Source organism: Epargyreus clarus, unplaced genomic scaffold, assembly GCF_041222505.1.
Source record: "Epargyreus clarus isolate Ecla_fem2 unplaced genomic scaffold, WU_Ecla_fem_2.2 ptg000036l, whole genome shotgun sequence".
Classification (NCBI taxonomy): Eukaryota; Metazoa; Arthropoda; class Insecta; order Lepidoptera; family Hesperiidae; genus Epargyreus; species Epargyreus clarus.
The window spans coordinates 4724769-4752161 of record NW_027332241.1 but is presented as its reverse complement, the minus strand read 5'-3'; the positions used below and the strand labels follow the sequence as shown (position 1 = coordinate 4752161).

The following is a 27393-nucleotide window of genomic DNA, read 5'->3' as shown; positions in this document are numbered from 1 at the left end:
CACGGTTTATTTACGACCAGTTAATTTTAAACTATTGGATGGCGGATTTTGCAATATATTATAAAGCTAGTTAAATTTAACCTTCTATAGCTCAGTTTATATTCCCCTGGGGACATCATGGAATCATAGATGAATCACCATGGGAGTATATTTTGTTAATTGCACGCATATCTTCGAAATTTTTTGTTTGAATGGGATTCGAATACTGAACCGAATGTAAGCAACCGAAATCCATACCACATTAGCCACAACTAACAAATTATTATAAAATAAGGAGACTTAAAAATATAGCCTATATCACTCCCACAATTTAGATGAATCCAACGACACTGCATATGTTAAAATACGTCAAGCCCTTTGGGCTGCAGGGTGGGCCAAAGAATTTAACATATATTTACTCCTACGTTCGAAAAAACATTACCCTCCGCAGTCGGGTAAAGTATGAAACATTCTTATAAATAAATGTAACATTGTGTAAATAAATCAAATGAATCCATCGAATACTCTCCGAATTTTGCGGAAACAAAAATTGAGACGCAAAATTTTTAACAAAAATCTGTATATCGTTATAATATTTTCTAAAACGTACGAGTATTAAACCAATTGTTCTAATTGCCAGCTAAAACGTTATTTGATAATGATAACGCCGAAGTACGTGATAAAAAGTCTGTATATTTTTGTTTACCGCTTACTCAGTCACACGCGAGGCGGGAACACAGGCGGTCGTCTTTGCCTGTTAAAAAAAAACAATCAACTCCCGCTTGACGAAAAAATTGCGCGGGAAATGAACTGTCAGTGTTAACTTTTTTTATCGAAGTGTTGACAAAGATTTTAAAAACAAAAGTGTTTGTTTATGTTTTTCTTTTAAATGTGGATCGCTGCCAGTCTTATCTTGTGATTGCTAGATAGTTCGTCAGATAATTCGTTTTGTTTGTAAATAATTAAGTGAATCGGTCTTCCATTTGCATCGTATTCTGCATAATTATTTACGATTAAAATGGCGTCATGTTTGGCATGAAAATAACTGGTTTGTAACTTTTCTAGCGTTTCTCCGGCAACTTTGTTTATTACAGATCATTAAACCTATTTTAATGCTCAGATAAAATATTAATTAAGATATTTAACAGTAAAACTGTGTAATTAATCTTCTGTGTGTAACTAATCCTAAAATTTGAAAATGACAATTTGTTCCTGAAAATTCCGTAGCGTAAAAATACACAATATGTAGGTCAATCAGAACTGTTGTACTATGTGAGACAAAAATGCATAGATTAGTAAAGATACTTCGCCGCCTTGAAATTGAATGAAGCCACAAACGGCTTATTAGTAAGTTCTTTTTGAATTCTTGACAAATAAAAACATTTTTAGAGAAAATTTACGAATAAATAACTAATACTGCGTAATTTACATAATAAATAAATAATTATTTCAAATATTTTAGGGACATTTTAGCACGGAGACGTGGCAAAACTTTTTACGCAACTATTTCAATTCTCAAAACTGGGTACATTTTCTTATGAGGAGTGAGTAATCTTAATTATCTATGACTATGTGAGACAAAATGATAAATATTTGGAATTTTGGATTTTGAAAATTCTGTAGCGTGTAAAAATACACAATATCTAGGTCAATCAGAACTGTTGTACTATGTGAGACAAAAATGATAAATATTTGGAATTTCGAAAACACTGTAATGTAGATTACTATTTTAAAACTGGGTCGCTAAATCTGAGGGTATGCGGTTCGAATCGGTCACGCACCTCTGATTTTCAAAGTAATCTGCTTATTAGTTATTCAATATTTATCACGTGATTTAACAATGACAAAAAATCACACGAAAAAACTACACGCATAAAAAATCTTGAAAAATAATTTCATAAAAGTGTGTGTGAAGTCACCAGACTGCACTTGGCCAGCGTTGTGGACTATGTCAACCCCTCTCAATGTGATAGAAAATGTGTTTTTTTTTTTTTATAATATAGGAGTAGCAGACGAGCATGCAGTCCACCTGATGGTAAGTGGCTACTGCCGCCCATGAACATACAATCAACCCCAGATAGGATTAGATATTCCTACCTGAGGTCGGCCACAGATGCGCCGCTACCCCTGAGGACTAAGCTGGAACGCCTCGGATAAGTATGTCTCTCTTACCACACCCTTCAAACCGGAACACAGCAGCGCTTAACACTGCTGTTATTAGATAGAAATAGGTTTCACTTTATAGTTACGATCAACATCTATACTTACTAATCCTATCTGGGGTTCATAACAGATGGGCGGCAGTAGCCACTTACCATCAGGTGGACTGCATGCTCGTAATTACTATAAACTATATTTACTATATTCGCTATACATTTATTTTTTTTATATTTTTTTATATTTGAACCTGACGATAAAGCAGACGCGCTACCTGATGGAAAGTAGTTAACGTCGCCTATGGACATTTGCAACACCAGAGGAGTCGCCAATGCATCGCCGGCTTTGAAGGAGAGCTCTTTTTGCACCTTTTTTGAAGAGCCCCATGTCATAGCCCCATACATGGCTATACTTCCGCGATTCGATGTAATTTCTACCTGATGGTAACAATTTTGTTACATTATCGATTATTACGTATTTCTTGCTTTTCAAAATTATCTACAAACGACATAATAACCAGATTAAATATACATTATGACCAAAACGATTACGTAAATGAGGGTTCAGATTACAGCCATTTTAAATATCAAATCTAGGTACCTATTTCTATATTTATACTAGCTGACCCGGCAAACGTTGTGTTGCCATATATTAAAAAAAAATCAAGGCTGAACAATCCTTATCACTTAGGGGTATGAAAAATAGATAGTAGCCGATTCTCAGACCTACTGAATATGCATATAAAATTCGGTGAAAATCGGTAAAGCCGTTTAGGAGGAGTACGGTAACTAACATTGTGATACGAGAACTTTATCTATATTTGTATATTGAAGGTGGTAGAATCCTTTGTGGTTCAACTCCGGCGGCACCACCGCCACACCTATTTCTGCCTAATAACAGCAGTGTTAGGCGCTGCTGTGTTCCGTTTTGAAGGGTGTGGTAAGGGAGACATACTCTTTCGAGGCATTCCAGCTTATATATTTTTATATAATATAGAGTTGCAGACGAGCATGTAGTCCACCTGATGCTAAGTGGCTATTGCCGTATGGACATCTGTAATCAACCCCAGATAAGATACAGTCCTACTTGAGTCCGGCCAGAGATGCGCCGCTACCTCTACGGACTAAGCTGAAACGCCTTGGATCAGAATATGTCTTACCACACTTCAAACCAGAACACAGCAGCGCTTAACACTGCTGTTATAGCAGAAATAGGTGTGGCGGTGATGCCTCGAAGGATTGTATCATCTTTAAATTTGTTATTTAGGTATATGGTAGTATTTCTCATCAATGTGTTTTAAAGGATTATCCTTAAGGTTATAAATATTAATTCTAACCAAATATACCTATCCTATTGTTGTGAATGATGTGGAAATAAAAATGACTCAATTATTGCGGTTTTACAAAACAAAATTTTAGACTTTAAAAATAGTAATATTTTATATATAAAATTCTCGTGTCACAATATTAGTTACCGTACTCCTCCGAAATGGCTTTACCGATTTTTACCAAATTTTATATGTAACTAGCAGAACCCGCGGCTTCGCCCGCGTAAAACAATATTATATGACATACAAACAACTGTAATCGTAAATTTGTACCTAACAATTTTAACGATAAAGTAGAATTAATATTTAATTAATAAAAGCTTTTTTTTCGTCACTGTGTACCTAAATTGGTCAAGCTTTCTTCAGAAACATACACAAAAACTCTAATTAGTAGACTGTAATGAAACTTTCTTTAAAATATAAGTTTCATTTAGGATTAATTATTATTATTTACACTATTCCATAGGAACCGTCCATGTTATATGGGGCTTTACATACAGCTGTTATTTCCAGGGTCTCTGGCTGGGCGGTTAGAGATCCCATTCTTGCCGCCCGCAACTCCAGAAGTCCCCCTTTAGTCTCGTACGACAGGAGGGGATACTGTAGCCTATGTCTAGCCTCTAGGTCTATGTATCTACCACATCACCATCACTAATCTATGAATACCCACCACAACCATACCCCACGGCAGGACAAAATGTTGGCACGCAGTGTGTCCAAAGTAGTTGCGATGTACCTAATCAGTATACCAAAATGTAGGCTAAATTGAATAAACTTACGCATTGTCATATATGAAATTTTCAACCCTTCAACGTTGTCGTGTATTTGTCTGAATAGACGTTATCTGAAATTTCACGTTTCTAACTTCGAACCTAAAAGATTTCCCGTATATATACATACATGTTATAACACTTCTTTTACCTCCTTAGTAGAATTTCAAAAACATTCCTATGTACATATGCATCAATAGATACTTTATCAGCAAATTTCTGAAAGACAATATTCAACACCAACCACCCACGGGTGGTGTGTGACCCGCGACTTATTAAAAAAAATCCGTTCTTAGTGCGCATCTACATTATAAAATGAAGCTATGTTTCAAATTTCGTGATTGTAGCTTCAGCAGTTTAGTCAAAACCTTGATTAATACGTTTTGAACGTGAGTATCTTTTCGCTTTTATATACTCGTATATAGATTCAGTAGGTCTGAGAATCGGCTACTATCTATTTTTCATACCCCTAAGGGTTGTTCATCCTTAACATTTTTTTTATTTATTTGCCGGGTCAGCAAGTATAAGATAAAAAATCGTTAAAACAATTATTTGCTGAATTTATTAAATACTTAATCATGTATTTTAATGCAATGAATAAATTACATTAATGAATGCATTTGTGAAGGATGAATTACTACCTTTTGTGAGATGACACTACTAGGCGTTAAATTCAAATAAATTATAATTAGCTTCAGAGCTTTTGACACAATTAATAATTACAAATAATTACATAATTATAATAACGCATAATTATGTACCTATGTGAAAAAATGACTGTACCGCCAAAATCTATTTATCAAATATATTTCATATAAAATATAGCCTATGTTACTCGTGGATAATGTAGCTTTCGAATGGTGGAAGAATTTTTAAAATCGGTCCAGTAGTTTTTGAGCCTATTCATTACAATCAAACAAAGTTTTCCTCTTTATAATATTAGTGTAACTTAACTAATTTGTTATAATTAACTTACGATGGATATAGTCATCTTTATTTTTCTTACATACAAATTTTTCGTGGTTTCGTTTTGTGATTGTTTAAAGTTGTTGTGGTTTTATTGTTTCGTTGTACATAGGTATATAGGTACATATGTGTATACGCGCATGTATCGTAGACATTTTTGGGGTTACAAATAGTCTTTATTTAACTTAATTTTACTGAAAAACTATGTATGATTTCAGTTAGGGTTCGTGCAAATCGATAAAGAATAGACTACGATTTTTTCTGAAGAACAAATTATTATAGTTTAAAAACTAAAAACCACGCTAAAATCTCACAAGGAAATTCGTTAATCCTGATTCCTGATGAGGTGAATGGGATAAAATTATTAAAATCCTGTATTGTCATTGGTTCTTGATAATTTTTCAAATTTTTGAATTAATCAGACCGTTCAAAATGTGTAAAAATCGAGTTCAAAGATTCCGTTACATACATACAGGTGAAGCTAATAAAATCATGGTAAAAATGATTTTTGTTTTTGGGCTTACAATAAAAATATAGTTTTTATATGACCTCTCTTTTAAATTATTTTAGAATTTATTTTATTAATTCATGATGTTATCAAAATGTAATTACAAGCATATTTTTACAAAAACCTAGGTATCAGAAGTAACCTTGAAATTAATTACACCATAACACGATAGGATTGTTAAGTATGATCTAATTTAATTATATTAAACTATTAGCTCATACAGCTATGGCCTAGTGGTTGAAAATCGGCCACTCAATAGAAGGACCTAGGTTTCAGTTCCCGGAAAACACCTCTAACCTCTAATTCAAGTTATTTTCGTAATAAAACATTATTTTCCTTTAGTTTGTCATTTATCATTACTTCTCAGAATTTGATCCGTATAAGCGACACTATCCGATGGTGGAATAATACAGAGTGTTTTTTTACACCGAACTCGTTCGATTTCCGGATAGAGAAAAAGATATTAAAAAAACGGACGATGCAGTTTTAGTTTTTATCAAATCGGCCTCGTAACTCCTTTCAGCATTTTCCGCTAATTCTTATAGATTCGGATTTGGTACTGCAGGCCCATTTGAAAAATTCACCCTGTATAGACAGACCGTCTTTAGCTACAGGTCCATAAAACTCTCAAAACAATAAAACATGTGCTTACTCTATTTGTAAACTCGCGCATATTTGTAAACATATACCAGATGTCGTGTCTGGCCATGGCATGTGCTTGTGATATGCATTATGTATTATGAATTAAGGGTGAAAGAATAATCTCGCAGAAAATTCTTAGGCAACTTTTTTGGGAATTCTCCTTGTCTAAAGTTTTCAAAACTACAAAAATTTGTATTTGCGAAATTGCAAAAATCCTTAATGACGATAATCATGACATTTTTTAGGGTTAGTGACAGCGTTTAACTGCCGTTCATCATCATCATCATCAACCCATTACTGTCCCACTGCTGGGCACGGGTCTCCTCTCAGAGTGAGAAGGATTAGGCCATAGTCCACCGCGCTGGACAAGTGCGTATTGGCGGACTTCACATACCTTTGAGATTTTTTTTTTATAAATCTTTCAGATATGCAGGTTTCCTCACGATGTTTTCCTTCACCGATTAAGCAAGTGATAATTAATTTCTAATACGAACGTAACTTCAAAAAATTAGATGTGCGTGTCTCGGATTTGAACCTCGGACCAGTAGTCAATCAGTAGTCAGCAGTAGTCAATCCATGAAGATTCTACCAAATTAGCACCAATGGCAAAACAAATCAGTCGTTGAATGCTGCTGCAAAGTAGGTAATATCTTATATATAAAATTCTCGCGTCACAATGTTAGTTACCGTACTCCACCGAAACGGCTTTACCGATTCTCACCGAATTTTACATGCATATTCAGTAGGTCTGAGAATCGGCTACTATCTATTTTTCATACACCTAAGTGATAAGGGTTGTTCACCCTTCATATTTTTTTATTTTTATGGCAACACAACGTTTGCCGGGTCAGCTGGTAAGTATATAAGAGCAGTAATGCTGTAACTGAACCATATAAGCAAGATTACAGGAAATATGTAACATGATTCTCTTGGGAACGTCATGCTAGCGTGGAAAATAAGTATTTCTTGAAGCGTAACTCAAATAGATCATAACTGTTCAAAGGTAGAACCCTCTGTGATTCGACTCAGAAGGTACTACTGCCACACCTGTTTCTACCTCATAATAGCAGTGTTAAGCGCTGCTCCCTGTGGTGTGGTAAGGGAGACATACTTATCCGAGACGTTCTAATTTAATCCTCAGGAGTACGCATCTGTGGTCGATATAGGAAACTAATCTTATCGGTTGATTACAGATATTCACGGACGTGAGTAGCTACTTACCATCAGAAAAACTGCATGCTCATTTTCTACTCCCATAATATTAAATCTTTGCTATACCTATTTTTGCCTAATAACTGCAGTGTTAAGCGCTGTTGTGTTCTGGTTTGAAAGGTGTGGTAAGGGACACATACTTTTCCGGGACACTCTAACTTAATCCGCAGGTGGTTCTGTTATCGGTTGATTACAGATATGCATAGACGTGAGTAGCTACTTATCATCAGGAAAACTACATGCTTACTTTCTACTTCCATAAAATTAAATGTCACCCTTCCACAAGTGATTCGACTCTGTAGGTACCACTACCATTTCCGGGACTAGAATAGGGCTACGGTATTCCCTGCCTGTCGTAAGAGGCGACTAAAAGGGGGCTTCCGAGTGGGAGCTCGAACCGTCTAGTAAGCGACCCCGGGAAGGACGGTGGTATGTGTGGTCGCATACACGTCGTGAACACCAGATGGTTTGGGAGGAGCGAAAACTCCCAGGGCAGAGCCCGATCGGGGCGTCGCGCTTGTTAAGAGCTACTACCGCTCATGGACATCTGTAATCAACCCCAGATAGGATTAGATATTCCTACCTGAGGTCGGCCACAGATGCGCCGCTACCCCTGAGGACTAAGCTGGAACGCCTCGGAAAAGTCTGTCTCCCTTACCACACCCTTTAAACCGGAACACAGCAGCGCTTAACACTGCTGTTACAACAGAAATAGGTGTGGCGGTGGTGCCGCCGGAGTCGAACCACAAAGGGTTCTACCACCTTTGCCTCTAAGTCTATGACGACAGCTTCAACTTATCAGATGAACTGCATGCTCGTTACTTCTATAATATAAAACATATATTGTATACGTAAGTGTGCCGATTTGCATTCCATTCTCAATTAACTATTTACAACGCGAGTCCAAAGCGGTAAATATTTTTATTTACTTACTAGAATTATGATTGGCTTGCGTCAACCTTTAACAAAACTCGTGGTTTGGTTGTATACCTTTTCTTTGTTCACGTCATCAACCCATTACTGTCACACTGCTGGGCACGGGTCTCCTCTCAGAATGAGAGGGATTATGCCATCGTCCACCGCACTGGCCAAGTGCGTGCGTAGACTTCATATACTTTTGAGGTTTTTTTTATATAAATCTCATATGTTTTCCTTCGCCGGTTAAAGCAAGTAATAATTTATTTCGAATACGCACATAACTTTGAAAAATCAGGGGTGCGTGCCTAGGATTTGAACCTCGGACCTCTCGTTCGAAATGCCGAGTTTTTAAACCATTGGGCTATTGCTTTTTTCTTTGTCAACGAGGGTGAAATCTTTAAAAGGTACCCGACGTCGTAGGAGCGATATGGGTTATGTATACTTACTGCAGTAAAACCCCCCGCCGTTCTCGGTATTACGAAGAAGACGAGGAGGAAGAGGTGGTTATCTCTTCATGTTCCGCTCATCATCAACCCATTACTGTCCCACTGCTGGGCACGGGTCTCCTCTCAGAATGAGAAGGATTAGGCCATAGTCCACCGCACTGGCCAAGTGCGTGCGTAGACTTCATACACTTTTGAGACTTTTTTTTAATAAAACTCTCAGATATGCAGGTTTCCTCACAATGTTTTCCTTCACCGTTTAAGCAAGTGATAATTAATTTCTAATACGCACATAATTTTGAAAAATCAGAGGTGCGTGCCTGGGATTTGAACCTCGGACCCCTCGATCGAGAGGCCGAGTTTCTTAACCACTAGGCTATCACTGCTTTTCCCTTTCCCGCTCTGGTGAGCATAAAGCTTGCTACGTCATCTGGTATTTACGACGGTATGCGACCACACTACCGCCTTTCCCGGAGTCGCTGGCCGGACGGTTCGAGCTCCCAGTTCCTGAAGCGCCTCTTACGACAGGCAGGAGATACCGTAGCCCTATTCTGGTCTAGGATACAGGAGTGTCTTAAAGGGTTTAAGCGTTTTATCATCAGATGGATGAAGGTGGTAGAACCCTTTGCGGTTCGACTCCGGCGGCACCACCGCCACACCTATTTCTGCCTAATAACAGCAGTATTAAGCGCTGCTGTGTTCCGTTTTGAAGGGTGTGGTAAGGGAGACATACTTTTCCGAGGCATTCCAGCTTAGTCCTCAGGGGTAGCGGCGCATCTATGGCCGACCTCAGGTAGGAATATCTAATCCTATCTGGGGTTGATTACAGGTGTCCATGGGCGGCAGTAGCCACTTACCATCAGGTGGACTGCAGGCTCGTTTGCTTCATAAAATATACTAGTCGTAAGTCACATAATCTCACCATCAGCTTTAAACATGACAGCTTATCAATACACATATGAAGAATGCACAAACAGACAATTGTACAATAGTTTCTGCGTACTGAATACAGAAACAGTATGGCATTTTGAATCTTAAGTTGTTTTCAGGGTTATTATTGTATCAAAGCTTTTTAATATTGTAATAGCAAACAGCATATAATCCATCGAATGGTAAGTGGTCTGCCGCTCATGGACATCTATATTCAAACCCGGATAGAATTGGAGTCGTATATGAGGTTTACAGATGTTGCTATCCCCGAGGAGTAAGTTTTCTCCTGTGAAAAGTTTTTCTCCTTTCATCATCAATCCATTACTGCCTGCTGGGCACGGGTCTCCTCTCAGAATGAGAAGGATTAGGCCATAGTCCACCGCGCTGGACAAGAGCGTATTGGTGGAGTTCACACACCTTCAGAACTTCTTTTTTTAAGAACTCTGGCATGCATGTTTCCTTCACCATTTATGTAAGTGATCATTAATTTCTAAATACGCACATAACTTGAAAAATCCTGGGATTCGAACTTCAGACCTTCAGATTGAGTGGTCAATTTTAAAACCACTAGGCTATCAATGCTTCACTTTAAACGCTTTTTACGCTTACAGCCCCAAACAAGAATTCCCTGTGTCGTGGGTGCCATGGACACACACATAGACATATACACAAACACCCAGACCCAGAAACAGATATCTAAATTCATCATTCAGATATCTGTCTGGCCGGGGATCGAACCCGGGACCCTTTGCGCGTCAGACCGGTATGGTGGCCGCTCCGCCACGCTGGTCGTTAATGTACATAATTTCGAAAGATTAGAGATCTAATCTAATCTAATCTAATTAGAGATCTTGGACTAATCCGCACATCAGCTTGAAAGACAAAATTTCAAACTTTGACTGCATGCAATATGACAATCTCAAGGCCCACTTCTTTAAACTTACGTCGTAATAAAAATAATTATAACAATCAAAGAACAATACAACAAGTCCTGTAAAGGCATTATTAAAACTAACTTTGTGACGCTTATTAAAATATCGTTATATTACATTTAAACTTTACGACATTTTGTTCAAAAATCGTGACTGTGAATGTTGTAAAACGGATTATTTGTAATTTTAACTAAAGAACCATACATTAGTAAAGATATTTCGCCGCCTTGAAATTGAATGAAGCCAAAAACGGCCTATTTTAGTAAGTTCTTTTTTTAATTCTTGACAAATAAAAACATTTTTAGAGAACATTTCCGAATAAATAACCAATACTGCGTAATTTACGTAATAAATAAATAATTATTTCAAATATTTTAGGGACATTTTAGCACGGAGACGTGGCAAAACTTTTTTACGCAACTATTTCAATTCTCAAAACTGGGTACATTTTCTTGGTAGGAGTGAGTAATCTTTACTAATCTATGTACAGAACATATAATTCATTGTAACTTACTTAAAACTATGTAGTTAAGAAATAAATGAAATTAGAGTTTAAAAACTAAAAACCACGTTAAAATCGAATAAGGAAAATTTTAAATCATGATGAGTAGAATGGGACAAAATTATTAAAATTGTGTATTGTCATCTGTTCTTGACAATCGTTTAAAATTTTGAATTACCGTTCAAAGCGGGTAAAAATCGAGTTCAAAGATTCCATCACATACCCAGATACACACATACAGGTCAAGCTAATAAAATCATGGTATAAGATAATTGAAAAATGTTTAGAAACATTCGAGTTATTTGGGATTAGAAGTTACCGTGTTTTACAGTTTTAAAGAAAAAATCTGTCAATTTTCCAATTTTCATATCTAGTCTAAATCCAGTCACATGCTACCCTGTTCGAATTATTTTGATCGAGACATCGCAGAAAAAATACATTTATATTTCCGGCCCCTACACATTATTTTTACCCTACCCTACACATAATATAACACATAATATAAGTAGCAGCCGAGCATGCAATCCACTTTATGTAATCTGTAATTAATCCCAGAAAAGATAAGATTCCTATCTGAGTTTGCCCTCAGCCGCACTGCTAACCCTGAGGATTAAGCTGGAATGCCTCGGATAAGTATGTCTCCCTTAAAACACGTGTACAAAATTACATGCCAATTGGTTAGGTAGTTAAGGCGTGTCCCTGTAGTTCCGGGACCAGAATAGGTATACGGTATCCCCTGCCTGTCGTAAGAGGCGGCTAAAAGGGGCTTTCGGGGTTGCGGGTGGCAAGAGTGGGAGCTCAAACCGCCCGGTCAGCAACCCCGGGAAGGACGGCGGTATGTGTGGTCGCATACCGTCGTGTACAACAGACGGTGCGGCGAGCGGCATGCCCACCTGGACGGAGCCCGACGGGGCAACGCGCTAAGAGGACTCCGGTTGCGTTCCTCTAACGGTAAGAATCCCACATAACTCTGTGTCGCTCCCACGACACCGGTTACCTTTCGAAGGTTTCCCCCTCGAAAAAAAAAAAAAAAAAGAAAAAAGGTAGTTAAGGCGTGCAACCCCGGGAAGAACGGCGGCATGTGTGGTCGCATGCCGTCGTAAACACCAGGTAAGCGGGAGGAGCGTAAACTGCTCCCCTCAGGGCAAACCCCGACCGGGGCATCGCGCTCGGAGGCCTCCGGCTGTGTTCCATTGGAGATCCCGGAGTGCTCCACCAAGCGCTGAGGACGGCCACCGGGGGGGTTTTAGTGCGATAAAATCCCACATTACCCGGCGTCGCTCCCACGTCATCGGGTACCTTTTGAAGGTTTCCCCCTCTAAAACAAAAAAAAAAAGGTAGTTAAGACGTGAAAAGGTCGCAAACAAACGAACTAAAAATCGACAAACTCACTTTTTATATTTAATTTTAATTAGTTAGGATGTACACTTTCCCAGTTATGATTAAAGATGGGCCATAAAATCGAATCGTGGTCGCAACATATAAATGTCTTTTATACGTCGTTAATGGTCAAACAAAGTGACCATACGTTGCGCTTTGAACGGGACAGTCCTTTTTTTGTCCATTGGGTTCGGTCCATTGGCCCCTTTTTGGGTGCTTCATTTATCATATTTCGAAAAGCGCAACTTTTCCCACAATTATACTGTTCCTTAATTGATTCCTAGATTGATTGAGATATATTTTCTACTTTTTAGTTGATTTTATCATATTTTTTTTAGTTTTTAAAACCATATTTTTTCAATTAAAGAGTAATTGATATAAAAAAACGATGTTTTGACTGAAATAATAAATGGTCACTGTAGGTAAAACCCATTATATCCATATGTAGGTGTGAGATTCTTTTACAAGTGCTCATTATTTGTGTGCGACATGGTCTACGAAACTTGTACGATATGTAAAGATGGTTGATATAAAGTATAGTTGAACAGAAATATTCTGATATTTCTTTTTTTAACCGACTTTAAAAAGTGAGGTGTCTTTATAATACAGAAGCTGACGAGCATGCAGTCCACCTGATGGTAAGTGGCTCCTGCCGCAGGGAAATCAGTAATCAACTTCAGATAAGATTAGATTCCTACCTGAGGTCGGCCACAGCGCCGCTACCTCTACGGACCAAACTGGAATTCCTCGGTAAAGTATGTACTTGGACATCTGTAATCAACCCCAGATAGGATTAGATATTCCTACCTGAGGTCGGCCACAGATGCGCCGTTACTCCTGAGGACTAAGCTGGAACGCCTCGGAAAGGTATGTCACCCTTACCACACCCTTCAAAACGGAACACAGCAGCGCCTAACACTGTTGTTATTAGGCAGAAATAGGTGTGGCGGTGGTGCCGCCGGAGCCGAACCACAAAGGGTACTACCACCTTCAACCCATTACTGTCTCACTGCTAAGCACGAGTCTCCTCTCATGAGGAATTTGGGCCATAGTCCACCGCGCTGGCCAAGTGCGAACTGGTAGACATCACAGACTTTTTTAAGCCCTTTAAGTTTCTTCAAGATGTTTTCCTTCACTGTTTAAACAAATAATAATTATTTTCTAATAAGCACGTAACTTCAACAAAATCAGAGGTGGGTGGGATTTCTTAACCACTAGGCTATGCTGAATTTAATTAACTATGTATAATCATCATCATCATCATCAACCCATTACTGTCCCACTGCTGTGCACGGGTCTCCTCTCAGAATGAGAAGGATTAGGCCATAGTCCACCGCGCTGGCCAAGTGCGTATTGGTAGACTTCACATACCTTTAAGATTTTTTATAAATCTCTCAGGTATGCAGGTTTCCTCACGATGTTTTCCTTCACCGTTTAAGCAAGTGATAATTAATTTCTAATACGCACATAAATTTGAGAATCAGAGGTGCGTGCCTGGGATTTGAACCTCGGACCCCTCGATCGAGAGGCCGCGTTTCTTAACCACTAGGCTATCACTGCTGCTAATGACTATGTATAATAATAGATGTTTATATTATAATGCACTTATGTGATTCTATTATTTCTTTAGAAGTCTTATAAAAACCGGTTAAAATTCCAATTGTACTTAGTAGAATCAATACTAAAAGTATTTACATAATATAGAAGTAGCAAACGAGCATGCAGTCCACCTGAAGGTAAGTGGCTACTGCCGCCCATGGACATCTGTAATCAACCCCAGATAGGATTAGATACCCACCTGAGATCGGCCACAGATGCGCCGCTACCCCTGAGGACTAAGCTGGAACGCCTCGGAAAATTCTGTCTCCCTTACCACACCCTTCAAACCGGAATACAGCAGCGCCTAACACTGTTATTAGGTAGAAATAGATGTGGCGGTGGTGCCGCCGGAGTCGAACCACAAAGGGTTCTACCTTCAATTCGTATGGACATCTGTAACAAACTCCATATAGAACATGTTCTACCTAAAGCCTATCACAGTGTAGTCAGCTGAAAAAGGATAAGATTTACAACAAAATGTTTAATTAATTTTAATTAATTAATTAGTTTAATTATTTATTTCAAGTAACAAAGACTTATTTTTTTAATTACAATTAAAATTTTAAGTTACATTACAATTTTATATGTAGAAAACTGCAATGAGAAATAAATCTACAGTCTACTCTATTGCTTATCATCTTCAGGATGCTGTTGGATCTATCCCGGACACGGTACATCAGGGAGCTGCATCTTTTTCTCATTATGGTGTAAAAACGAATTACATGAGCTTCTGCAAACATCCCTGATGCACTTAAAAGCATTCGTTTTAGCCGTCTATCAAATAGAAGTATTATAACGAACACTTTGGAAAAAAATACAGAAACTATTTTTTTAATACAGTAGTTGAAAGAGTTTCATTTGTCTGACTGTACTTTAATTAACTTTCGAAAGTAAGTGACAGTATAAGGGAATATAGAAATTTTGGATCAGTTTGATTGGCTATTTTATACAGGAAAGATCTTTGAAAAAGTTTTAATTAAGTTAAGTTAATAAGAATTTGATTGATCTGAATAATGGTCGAAGAAATAGAATTTGACGTGATTTCTACCGCTTCTGGGTATAATAATGATATATTTATTTGTGTTAAGTAGTATTTAGTAAGTAATATAAGTGAAGTTGGTAGAACCCTTTGCGGTTAACTCCGGCACCACCATCACATCTATTTCTACCTAATAACAGTAGTGTTAAGCGCTGCTGTGGTATGTTTGAAGGGTCTGGAAAGGAAGACATACTTTTCCGAAGCCTTCTAGCTTAGTCCTCAGGGGTAGTGCGCATCTAGGGCCGACAGGTAGGAATTTAATCTTATCTAGGTTGATTACAGATGGGCGGCAGTACCCACTTACCATCAGGTGGACGGCATGTTTGTTTGCTACCTCTATTTTATCCAAAAAACTTGACCTGCATACTCAATACCTTTCTATTGCACCGAACAGAAGTCCGTGGGCGGCAGTAGCCACAAATATCAGATCAATTATGTGCTCGTTTCCCATAAAGAATAACTTATTTCTTGTTAATTAAGTACTTTTCTAAAAGAGAATGTTAATATTTCTATCAATATAGTAGCAGTTGTGTACTACTCGTATTTTGAAGGGATTGAATAAGACAAGCATATTGTCTTCGCCCTTACTGGGCTCTTCGGGGGATATTCCAAAATAGTACATTACAATACGAGGACGAAAATTTTTTTTCTGACAAGTGTGAGTTTGCAGGCCGAGCCGCAGGCGAGGACTGCAATCACACGAGTCAGAAAAACATTTTTCGTCCGCGTGTTGTATAAAATTTTATATTACGGGGTCGGAAATGGGGGTTTTGCGCACGCGAAGCGTGCGTAAAACGTCAATTTACGCACGCCGTGATATAAAACAATTTTCCACTGTTCATATACGTTACGAGCTTTTGCCCGCGGCTTCGCTCGCGTTACGAAGTAATATTTTCATCACCTATTTTACCGCCTTGGGGGTAGAATAGATCAAAATCCTTTCTTAGCGGATGCCTACGTCATAACATCTACCTGCATGCCAAATTTCAGCCCCATCCGTCCAGTGGTTTGGGATGTGCGTTGATAGATCACTATGTCAGTCAGTCACCTTTGAGTTATATATATTTAGATTAAATAACTTATGTACATAATTAATTAATTAAATGCTAATTAAAGTTTCTATGTACTTGAAATACGTAACGATTTGTCGGCATATAAGATCTGATTGACGGATACAATACCAGATTTCAGAAGTATATTAGACTTAAATAAAGCATAACGGCTGAACGCTAAAATTCTTTTCGGGTCTGAAAAACTATCTAGCATGACAGATGAGCTGTCACTCACAAGTTCAAAATTTAGGTTAAACAGAAATCCTAGTTAAAAGAACAATATAGATACCTAAAACAAATTTAATGTGTGAATAATAAAATGGAGAAAGTTTTGAAGAATGTTAAAGAGTGGGCCGGTTTCTCCAGAAAACCTTCGACTCCTGAGCTCAGTCGGAGTCAGTACTCCCTGGTCTCGACAGGGGAGCTGACGGCAGAGGCACTGCAAGTGTGGCTAGGGCTGCCGAAGAAGATCAAATATGACCCTGAATTAGCGCCCTTCAGACAACGCTACGAAAAAGAGTATGGTGAGTTGATTCAAAATTTAAAATTTTCGAAAGATCTTTTAGAATTTTAAGAATGGTGAGTTAATTCAAAATTTTATGTTTCCAAAAAATTTTTCAGAATTTTAAGAAATGTTAATAATAATATTTGCATTTTGTTATTTAATGTTGCTAAAACGAATGGTACTTATCGAAATAAATGCAAAAAGCTATACATAATATAACTATACATAAAGATGTGTTCAGTTGTGGCGTTGCTATGACCAGCTCAGAGCCCATGGTAACATCAGCTCAATTTTACGACCAGCTCAGAGTTCAGCATCAACTGAGTTTAATCTTAAATATAAAATTCTCGTGTCACAATGTTAGTTACCGTACTCCTCCGAAACGGCTTTACCGATATTCACCAAATTTTATATGCATATTCAGTAGGTCTGAGAATCGGCTGCTATCTATTTTTCAAACCCCAAGTGATAAGGGTTGTTCACCTTTAACATTTTTTTTATTTATATGGCATCACAACGTTTGCCGGGTCAGCTAGTTTATATATAAGATTATTCAGGTTAGGTTTCGAAAGTTTGCACTTCTGCCGGCACTCCCGGAGTGCAACCCGTTGCTTTTTGTAACAATATTTCTCTACTTCTCTAAAACATAAATTATGCGTGGATAAGTGACGAAATAAACGCGTAGAAACAATCATATAAACAAAGGTAGGAGAGCCAAGAACGTCTGGTGTGTATATTTTTAACTTTGGCACTTACAGCTGGCGCGAGTCAGTCAATTTAATTGTCAAAATGATTTAAGTCTGTCATTTATGATAGTAGGTAGTGGGTGTGGAGTGAACTTACCTTAGTCTGAGATAAATTCGATGCCTTTAATTCCTGAACATTTCTGTAAGTACATTTTAAGTGCATCTTAAGGTCAATCTTGATATCACGTACATGTGTTTGCATGTGGTTTTCGAGAAACTTTCAACCCCTATTCATGAATTAAAACTAGAAGAGTTGAACCTTTTTATTGACGACGAGCTTTTGCCCGCGGCTTCGCTCGCGTTACGAAGTAATATCTTCATCCGCTATTTTATCCCCTTGGGGGTAGAATTGATCAAAATCCTTTCTTAGCGGATGCCTACGTCATAACATCTACCTGCATGCCAAATTTCAGCCCGATCCGTCCAGTGGTTTGGGCTGTGCGTTGATAGATCACTATGTCAGTCAGCCACCTTTGAGTTATATATATTTAAATAGATAGGGTAAACCTTCAAAAAGGCCCGTTGTCGTGGGAGCGACACGGGATTATGTGGGATTCTTACCGCACTTAAACCCACCCGGTGGGCGTCCTCGACGCTGCGTAGAGGACTCTGAGGTCAAAGAAACTCAACGATTGAATCATAATACCATTTTTAGGGTTCCGCACTCATAGTGTAAAAACGGAACCATATTACTAAGCCTCCGTTCTCTGTCCATATGGCCGCCTGTCCGTCTGTCACAGGGCTCTATCTCCTGAATCGTAACAGATAGACACTTGAAATATTTGCAGAGTTCGTATAACGATGGCCGCTATAACAACAAATACTAAAAATGAAAAAGTTTCTGTACTCGGCAAATTAGGTTTTAGCGACTTTTGGAGTCAATACTGTGAGGTAGTGGAAATCATTGGCCTAGCTTTAGCTATGTTTAGGGATTTGGGAGTCTGAAGTAGTTGCCGAGAATGGGTTAATAAATTTCGGAACGTCCTCCTCTAGCCAGATTTACAATATAGGTACTTATTGTGTAGAAAGTTCCTACAAAATAGAAGCGTCGTAGAGCGTCGCGACGCCAATTTTATTTATGTCGCCCATTAAACTCTGCATTATAACGCACAATACAGCTCTGTGATTATAAATCTCTACATAACACTAGCTTGTACCCACGGCTTCCTCGCATTCAGGGATTTTTAGCTATCCCTCGGGAACGGTACTTTTATCCGGAACTAAAGTACTCTATGTCCTTGTTGAATCCATAATAAAGTGTGTACAAAATTTCACGATAAAGTTATGTTATTGGCGTGAAAGCCTTTTTTTTTAACGAGGGGGAACCTTTAAAAAGTACCTTATGCCGTGGGAGCGGCACGGGGTTATGTGGGATTCTTACCGCACTAAAACCCCCTGGTGGCCGTCCACGGCGCTGCGTAGAGGACTCCGGGATCTCCAACGGAACGCAACCGGAGTCCACTTGGCGCGTTGCCCCATCGGGCTCCGCCCAGGTGAGCTTATAACTCACCACACCATCTGGTGTTCACGACGGTATGCGACCACACATACCGCCGTCCATCCCGGGGTTGCTGGTCGGGAGGTTCGAGTTCCCACTCTTGCCGCCCGCAACCTCGAAAGCTCCCTTTTAGTCGCCTCTTACGACAGGCAGGGGACACCGTAGCCCTATTCTGGTCCAGGAACTACAGCGACATGGCGTGAAAGTCTAGCAAGCAAACAAGAAAACAAAGAAAAGCAACTCACATTTTAAATATTTTAAATTTGAACTGTCAAATATTGCAACTAAATTTTAATTAGTTGCGCATAATTACGCTTTTATTACTACTCAATATATTATCCCAATTTTGCGTGCTAATTATCGATTTTTTGCAATTTCTAATGTAATTATCAAATGAAGATCTTAAGGATAGGAAAATATTGGATAGATTGATTATTAATAATGAGCGTCAGTCGATTGAGCTGAAAGGAAAACGTAACTTTGATAACAATGCAATAATATAAATTAAAAAAAAATTAGGGTTGTACTACCCCTAACATTTAGGGGGATGAAAAATAGATGTTGGCCGATTCTCATAGATACCGGATAAGCACAAAAAATTTCATCAAAATCGGTCAAGCCGTTTCGGAGGAGTATGGCAACGAAAACTGTGACACGAGAATTTTATATATTAAGAAGATTGAGATGATTTGATAATGGGGATTTTGGTCATAGCAACTCCTCAACTAAACAAGACATGCTCACCATGTTTAGGCTTGGATTTCGATATATATATTGTATATATTTACTCTTTATTGACCATGTTAAAAACAGTGTGGTGCAAAAGGCGGACTTAATGCTAAATAGCATTTTCTCCAAGTCAACCTTAGGGATGTGCAGAAAAATCGAAGGTACAACTATACTAAAAAAAATAATAATAATAAAAAGAATATAAGCATCTAGATAAGTACCATTAGTTTTAGTATAAGGTTATATAGAAACGTGTTTTTAATATTAATTATAAACAATTAAGACGTTGCAATAAAAATCTATAAATGTCTATTTGTTATGTAAAAATAATAGTATTTAAATAAATGTATTTTATTGTCTGCCTATTTGTCTGTCTGTTTGTTCGTCTGTCTATCTGTCTGTCTGTCTGTCTGTCTGTCTGTCTGTCTCTCTGTCTCTCTGTCCATCTGTCTGTCTGTCCGTCTGTCTGTCTGTCTGTCCATCTGTCTGTCTGTCCGTCTGTCGATATGTTTGTTCCGGCTTATCTCCAAAACGGCAGGATCGATATTGACGAGACTTTCACTGGCAATATTTTATAAATATTTGCCATAAGCATAAACCAATAAAATCTCCCGAGATTTTTTACCGTGCACTACTCAAGTGACGCTTATATGAGTTTTTTGATAGTTATTAGTTTAAAATTATTGAATGCATAACATTTCGGTTATATTAATTCAATTTCAAACGCGGATGAAACCATGGGGCGACACTTGTTAATAATAAAAGAGAACAATAGGTAAATGCATTATAATATTGCCTTATTTTAAAGCCTTCAAGGTCTCTAGAAGGTCAGACTTGTTTGTTTATAAGCGTCAAACGCTCGTTTTCGACTCAGCGGTAACAGGAAAATGTTTTCGAAAAATATTTTTAGTGTTCCGTGGCTAAATTGTAAAAACGGAACTTGTGATTTTGTCCTGTCTGTCTGTCTCTCCGTCTGTCTGTCTGTCCATCTATCGATATGTTTCTTCCGGCTTATCTCCAAAACGGCTGGGTCGAGTAGGACGAAACTTTCACTGGCAATATTTTACAAATATTTGACAAAAATTTAAACCAATAAACCCCTCTGTTTAAAATATGTCTGTCTATCCGTTTGTTTGACTGCTCGTCTTTCTTTCTGTTTATAGTTTTTCTGTCGGTTCGCCCTTTCGTTTTTTCGTCTTCACGTATGTCTGTTTGCCTGTCTGTCCGTCTGTCAATTTGTTTTACATCTCTCTCTCTCTCTCTATGTCTGTCTATTTCTCTGACGTTCTTTTTGTTGTTCTGTGCCTGTATTTCCGTCCGTCTGTCTGTTTATCTGTTTATCCGCCCCTTTGTCTCTCTCTCTGTTTGTGCTGTTTGTGTTGTTTCCAAAAAACTATATAATACTTTAAAAAGAAAATATATTAAAGAGTACAGAACCCATTATTGCGCAATACGAATACACTTTAACTTAAATATTTATAGGGATAATCTTTTACATACAACATTTTCGAGTTTTTAAGTAGGTTGTAAATAATAATAAATTTGACTTAACGGTAAACATATGGTAATGTGTCTGAGAATTCTGAGAAAAATATCTCTAAGGTGTGTGAAGTCTACCAATCGCAATTGGCCAGCATGATGAAATATGGCCTAAGCCCTTCTCATTCTCAGGACATCTGTAGGGCACAAACATCAGTCCTTCTGATGGTAAGTGGCTACCGCCCAGGGACGTCTGTCATCAACCCCAGATGAGATAATAAGAAGATTCCTAACTGATATTTTTTGATGTGAAACATCTATAGCCTCACGTAAAAAAGATTTCTGGCGTGGCGACGATTACCTTTAACTACATAGACAAATGTTCTATAAGGGACAGAGCTATTAGAACAATGTGATAAAAAAAGACAACTAGTGTTTGACCTTGCGTTTCAAGTGTACGCAAACGTAAATATTGACCATGGAATATAGTGACCAATGATTACTTCAGTCAAAACGGGACATCGATTTTTTTATGTCAAATACTTTTTACTTGAAAAAATATAGTTAGAAATAATAAAAAACACGCTTTTATGATAAAATTAACTAAAAAGTAGAAAATAATTTTCAATCTAGGAATCATTTAAGGAAAAGTAAATAGTATAATTGTGCAAAAAATGTGGGGCGCTTTATGAAAACTGATAAATGGAGCACCCCATGTTTTTTTCACAATAATAATATTTACTGTTACTTAATTGACAATGGCAACGGTTCATTTCGGAGACAACGGCACGAAGCATCGAAAAAAGGGACTGTCCCGTTAAAAACGGGACGTATGGACGTATATTTCTCATTGATACTCATGCTTGTCAAAGACAATGAAATAATGGAACAGAAGGTAAAAAATGTCCAGAACTGTCGATAATAGTTTTAGTACATCGTTTACGTAGAAATGTTATAGTACAGTTTAACTAAATAAATTATTATTATATAAATATATAATTTGATGAAAGAATGTATCTATACAGATGTATCGACTGGTTTAAAATATACTATTTAAAAATTGTTTATATTTATTATCGTATATTAGTAAAGATTACTCACTCCTAACAAGAAAATGTACCCAGTTTTGAGAATTGAAATAGTTGCGTAAAAAAGTTTTGCCACGTCTCCGTGCTAAAATGTCCCTAAAATATTTGAAATAATTATTTATCTATTATGTAAATTACGCAGTATTAGTTATTTATTTGTAAATTTTCTCTAAAAATGTTTTTATTTGTCAAGAATTCAAAAAAAACTTACTAATAAGCCGTTTGTGGCTTCATTCAATTTCAAGGCGGCGAAGTATCTTTACTAATTTATGTTTATTATTTTCAGTTTTATTTTACACACGACCATTAATTGCAAAGTTGTGTACATTTTATAAATGTACTAGCTGACCCAGCAAACATTGTGTTGCCATATAAATAAAAAAAAATGTTAAGGGTGAACAACCCTTATCACTTAAGAGATATGAAAAATAGATAGATAGTAGCCAATTCTCAGACTTACTGAATATGCATATAAATTTTGATGAAAATCAGTAAGAGCGTTTCGCAGGAGTACAGTAACTAACATCGTGACATGCGAATTTTATATAATCTTACCGTGGTCTTTTTGAGGATTAATTTCTGGCTATACAAAGATTGTTTATTAAATTATGTTTAGGTTAATTTATTCAATTAAAGAAATTTTAAAATACCGTATACTATCCTATATAAATTTTATGGTAATATTTTTTATTATTTACCACAGATATCGAAGAAAATTTAGAGATTAGGATACAGAATTTCCCATATATCGATTTTATTTTATTAAAATAAACTATAAAAAGTTATATTTTGACTAAAACACACTAATATAAAAATTAAGCAGTGGGATCTTAAACTATAACATACACGTATGAACATCGTGAGCTTCAATAAAATGTCACTTCTGTTCTGTTGATCTATGGTCATATATCAATGAAAATTTTTTCATTGATCTATGACAGTTCAATTCAATCAATGAAAGTTTTTGTCAATGAAAGTGATAAAGACGCAAAATGGTCATGCATTTTGCGTCTTTATCACTTTCATTGACAAAAACATACTTTGTCTCTTTCTGGTTACTCATGTAATCATGGCGGATCGAACACGAAAAATAAACAAAATTTAATAATTTCTCTTCATTTACGTGTGATAGGTGATTCCATGAATCTTGTTTCTTTTTCGAGCATAATTTTTGCATTTATGCATTGCACAAGAAGGCATTTTGAGGCTTAAAATTCAAAATAATGACGTTTAACGTGTTCAGTGACATTCGTGTGTATTACTACGCCGCGCGAGAGCGACTGGAGTCGTTTTAACTCGTTTTACACCACTTGACGTATTTTGTATGTTTTAAGTATTGCCCGCTTATTTTTCTGATAATAAAATGTCTGACCGTGATAATTTAGAGAGTGAAAGTGATCAGCCTTCTGCAAAGAAAGCAAAATCACACTATGACACACCATCAAGTCATCAGTAAGTTAATTATTTTTGATGTGAAACATCTATAGCCGCACGTAAAACCGATTTCTGGCTCGGCGACGCATGCCGTGGCGCCACGCTATACGATGGTATATATATACAATCTATATGCAGTAGTGTGTACGGTGTGGCGACGCGTCGCCATGCGCAATCGAATTCAATAAATAGTCATCGTTATCTGAAAAAAATCGTAATATTTTATTTTATCATTATGACATATTTAGTTCCTATCACAATATGTTCTTTTTTGCATATTACTTTTACAAAATAATGTCGATGTTTCACATCTGCCAGGCGTCCCGTGACGGCTCACATTTTTTTGTAATGTAGGAGTAGCAGAAGAGCATCTGATAGTAAGTGTCTACTCCCATGGACAATCTATAATCAATCCCAGACAACATAATAAGAAGATTCCTGCCCGAGGTTTTTTTGTAATATAGGAGTAGCAGACGAGCATGCAGTCCAACTGATGGTAAGTGGCTACTGCCATGGACATCTGTAATCAACCCCCGATTTCTACTTAAAGTTGACCACGGATGCGATACTACATCTGACGACTAAATTGGAACGCCTCGGAAAATTATGTCTCTTTTACCACATACTTCATATATAAACTAGCTGAGCAAATGTTGTATTGCCATATATATACAAAAATGTTAACGGTGAACAACCCTTATCACTTAGGGGTATGAAAAATAGATAGTACCCGATTCTCAGACCTACTGAAAATGCATATAAAATTTGGTGAAAATCGGTAAAGCCGTTTCAGAGGGGTACGGTAACTAACATTGTGACACGAGAATTTTATATATAAGATATATGACTGCATACATTTTGAATCGGTAAATGGTTGACTTATGTTATCTGGCCACAATAAATGAGTAGGTATGACAAATGAGTGACTAACATTCCGTTTAAGCAAATAATTATTCAGTCGTGTGCATAAAAACAATAAATTTACATATATTGAAGCCGTTATACTATTTACTAGAATGTTATATGAATTTATACGATGCACTCGAGTTATTTTTAGTTTTTTGACGAATGTAATGACCTTTTTTAACTGTGAGGGTAATGTTTTTGAACGTATTTAGGTATATTTTATTCTTTGTCACGCTGCAGCACAAACGGCTTGACGGATTAACATATGAGGTGTCGTTGGATTCCTCTAAATTGCGGGAGAAAAATAGGCTATATTATTAAGTAATTCAAGTCCATCTGATGGTAAGACACTGTCGTATGGACAACTGTAACCAACTCCATAAAAACAGGTTCTACTTAGTCATACACAGCATTGCCACGTAAGGATTAAGCTCCCGTTTTTTGTTGAAGAGGGGGAAACCTTCAAAAGGTACCCGACGCCATGGGAGTGACACCGGGTTATGTAGGATTTTTACCGCTCCAAAACCCCCGGTGGCCGTCCTCGGCATTCAGTGGAGAACTCCGGGATCTCCATCGAAACACAACCGGAGTCTTCCTAACGCGAGGCCTTTCTATCGGGCTCTGCCCTGGGGGGAGCAATTTACGCTGCTCTCACATCCCCTGGTGATTACAGCGATATGCGACCACACAAACCGCTGTCATTCCGAGGTTCGCTTGCTGGACGGTTTGAGCTCCTACTCTTGCTGCCCGCAACCTCGGAAGTCCCTTCTAGTCGCCTCTTACGACAGGCAGGGAATACCTAGCCCTATTCTGGTCCCGGTACTACAGGGACATGTCTCCCTTGCCACACCTTTCAAACCAGAACACAGCTGTTTTGAGACAAAAATAGGTAGCTCAACGCGTGTTAAGATTTTTTTCACTTGAAAAGTCTGTAATGGATGGTAAAGACATAAAAAAGCCCAAATAAACACATAAGGGCTCAAATCCGTGAATCCTATAGCATACATATATAATAAAATGTTTATGTGTACGTTTTTCTGTAAATTGCGTTCCATCGCTCCTAGCGGTGGCTTGCGGCTATTTTGGACCGGTTAAATCCGGTTTCGAGCATGTGTGCGCGCCAGACAGTACGTTATCATATTTTATGTGCTTGTGTGGGTGGATTTATTGCGTTTTTAGGAGACCTTCGAAGTTTGAAACAAAGTTTTTTTTATAATATTTGGAGCAGACGAAAATGCAGTCCAGCTGATGGTAAGGCTACTGCCTATGGACATCTGTAATCTAACCCAGTTAGGATTAGATATTCCTATCCGAGGTCGACCACAGATTCACCGCTTGACCCTTGAGGACTAAGCTGGAATGCCTCGAAAAAGTATATCTCCCTTACCACACCCTTCAAACAACAACAGAGCAGCGTTTAACTAATGTTAAACGCTGCCATTTCTGCCATAACAGTAGACTGTTATGGCAGAAATGAGTATGGAGGTAGTGCCGCCGCAGGTCGAACCACAGAGAGAACGAAACGTAGAACTTTTTTATGCTAAAAATAGATATGGCAGTGGTATCTACCTATGTCCTATAGCATCGTCGTCTTCAACCCATTACTGTCCCACTGCTGGGCACGGGTCTCCTCTCAGAATGAGAAGGATTAGGCCATAGTCCATCGCGCTGACCAAGTTCGTATTTTTACTCTTCACATACCTTTGAGAACTTTTTAAAAGTCTCAGGTATGCAGGTTTCCTCACGATTTTCCTTCACCGTTAAAACCGATAATTAATTTCTAATACGCTTAACTTTGAAAAATCAGAGGTGCCTGGGTTCGAACTTTGGACCCCTGAGAGGCCTTATACGACTATATACTGTAGAGCATTTGCGTCAAATTGAAAAAACATAAATCGCTCTTAGATTATCATTTAAAATGAATACACAAAAGCGTCAAGTGCATTCAAGTGCACAATAAATTAATATACTTCTCAAGGTTTAGCTTAGAATGGAAAAATACTAGTAATTGTAAGAATATGTAGTGTTTATAAACACAGGGTGCCTTATGATTGAGGATTATCTATACTAATATTATAAAGAGGAAAACTTTGTTTGTTTGTTTGGTTGTAATGAATAGGCTCAAAAACTACTGGACCGATTTTAAAAAATCTTTCACTATTCGAAAGCTACATTATCCACGAGTAACATAGGCTATATTTTATATATAATATATTTGATAAATAGATTTTGAGGCGGTACAAAGTTTGCCGGGTCAGCTAGTCTTATATATAAAATTCTTGTGTCACAATGTTAGTTACCGTACCCCTCCGAAACGGGTCTACCGATTTTCACCAAATTTTATATGCATATTCAGTAGGTCTGAGAATTGTGTAGGATCTATTTTTCATACACGTAAGTGATAGGGGTTGTTTACCCTTAACATTTTTCTATTTATACGGCAACACAACGTTTGTCGGGTCAGCTAGTAATGGTGTAAATTATGGTTAATTCTATCGACATATTAATTATCGATTATTTTTCAATTTTTATCGATTTCTCAATTTCACTTTGATGGTCCGATTGGGGTTTTCCCTACTGACGGAATTAAGGAACTTTCACTCCTTTAATTTATTAGGAGTGTTAGAGGTATAGTGGAAATAATAATGATGT

The 27393-nt window shown here is 37.6% G+C and overlaps 1 protein-coding gene across 1 annotated transcript in view; it reads left to right on the top strand.

The window, feature by feature from the left end:
- Positions 1–707: 707 nt before the first annotated feature.
- The window catches only part of hoe1 (OCA2 melanosomal transmembrane protein hoepel1), a 63360-nt gene continuing 36674 nt past the window's right edge, over positions 708–27393 (top strand). The window contains exons 1-2 of the mRNA XM_073092584.1: positions 708–1027; positions 16607–16880. Of these exons, the coding sequence (XP_072948685.1) occupies positions 16676–16880 (205 nt within the window). The 5' untranslated portion in view covers positions 708–1027; positions 16607–16675. The remainder of the gene's footprint in view (positions 1028–16606; positions 16881–27393) is intronic.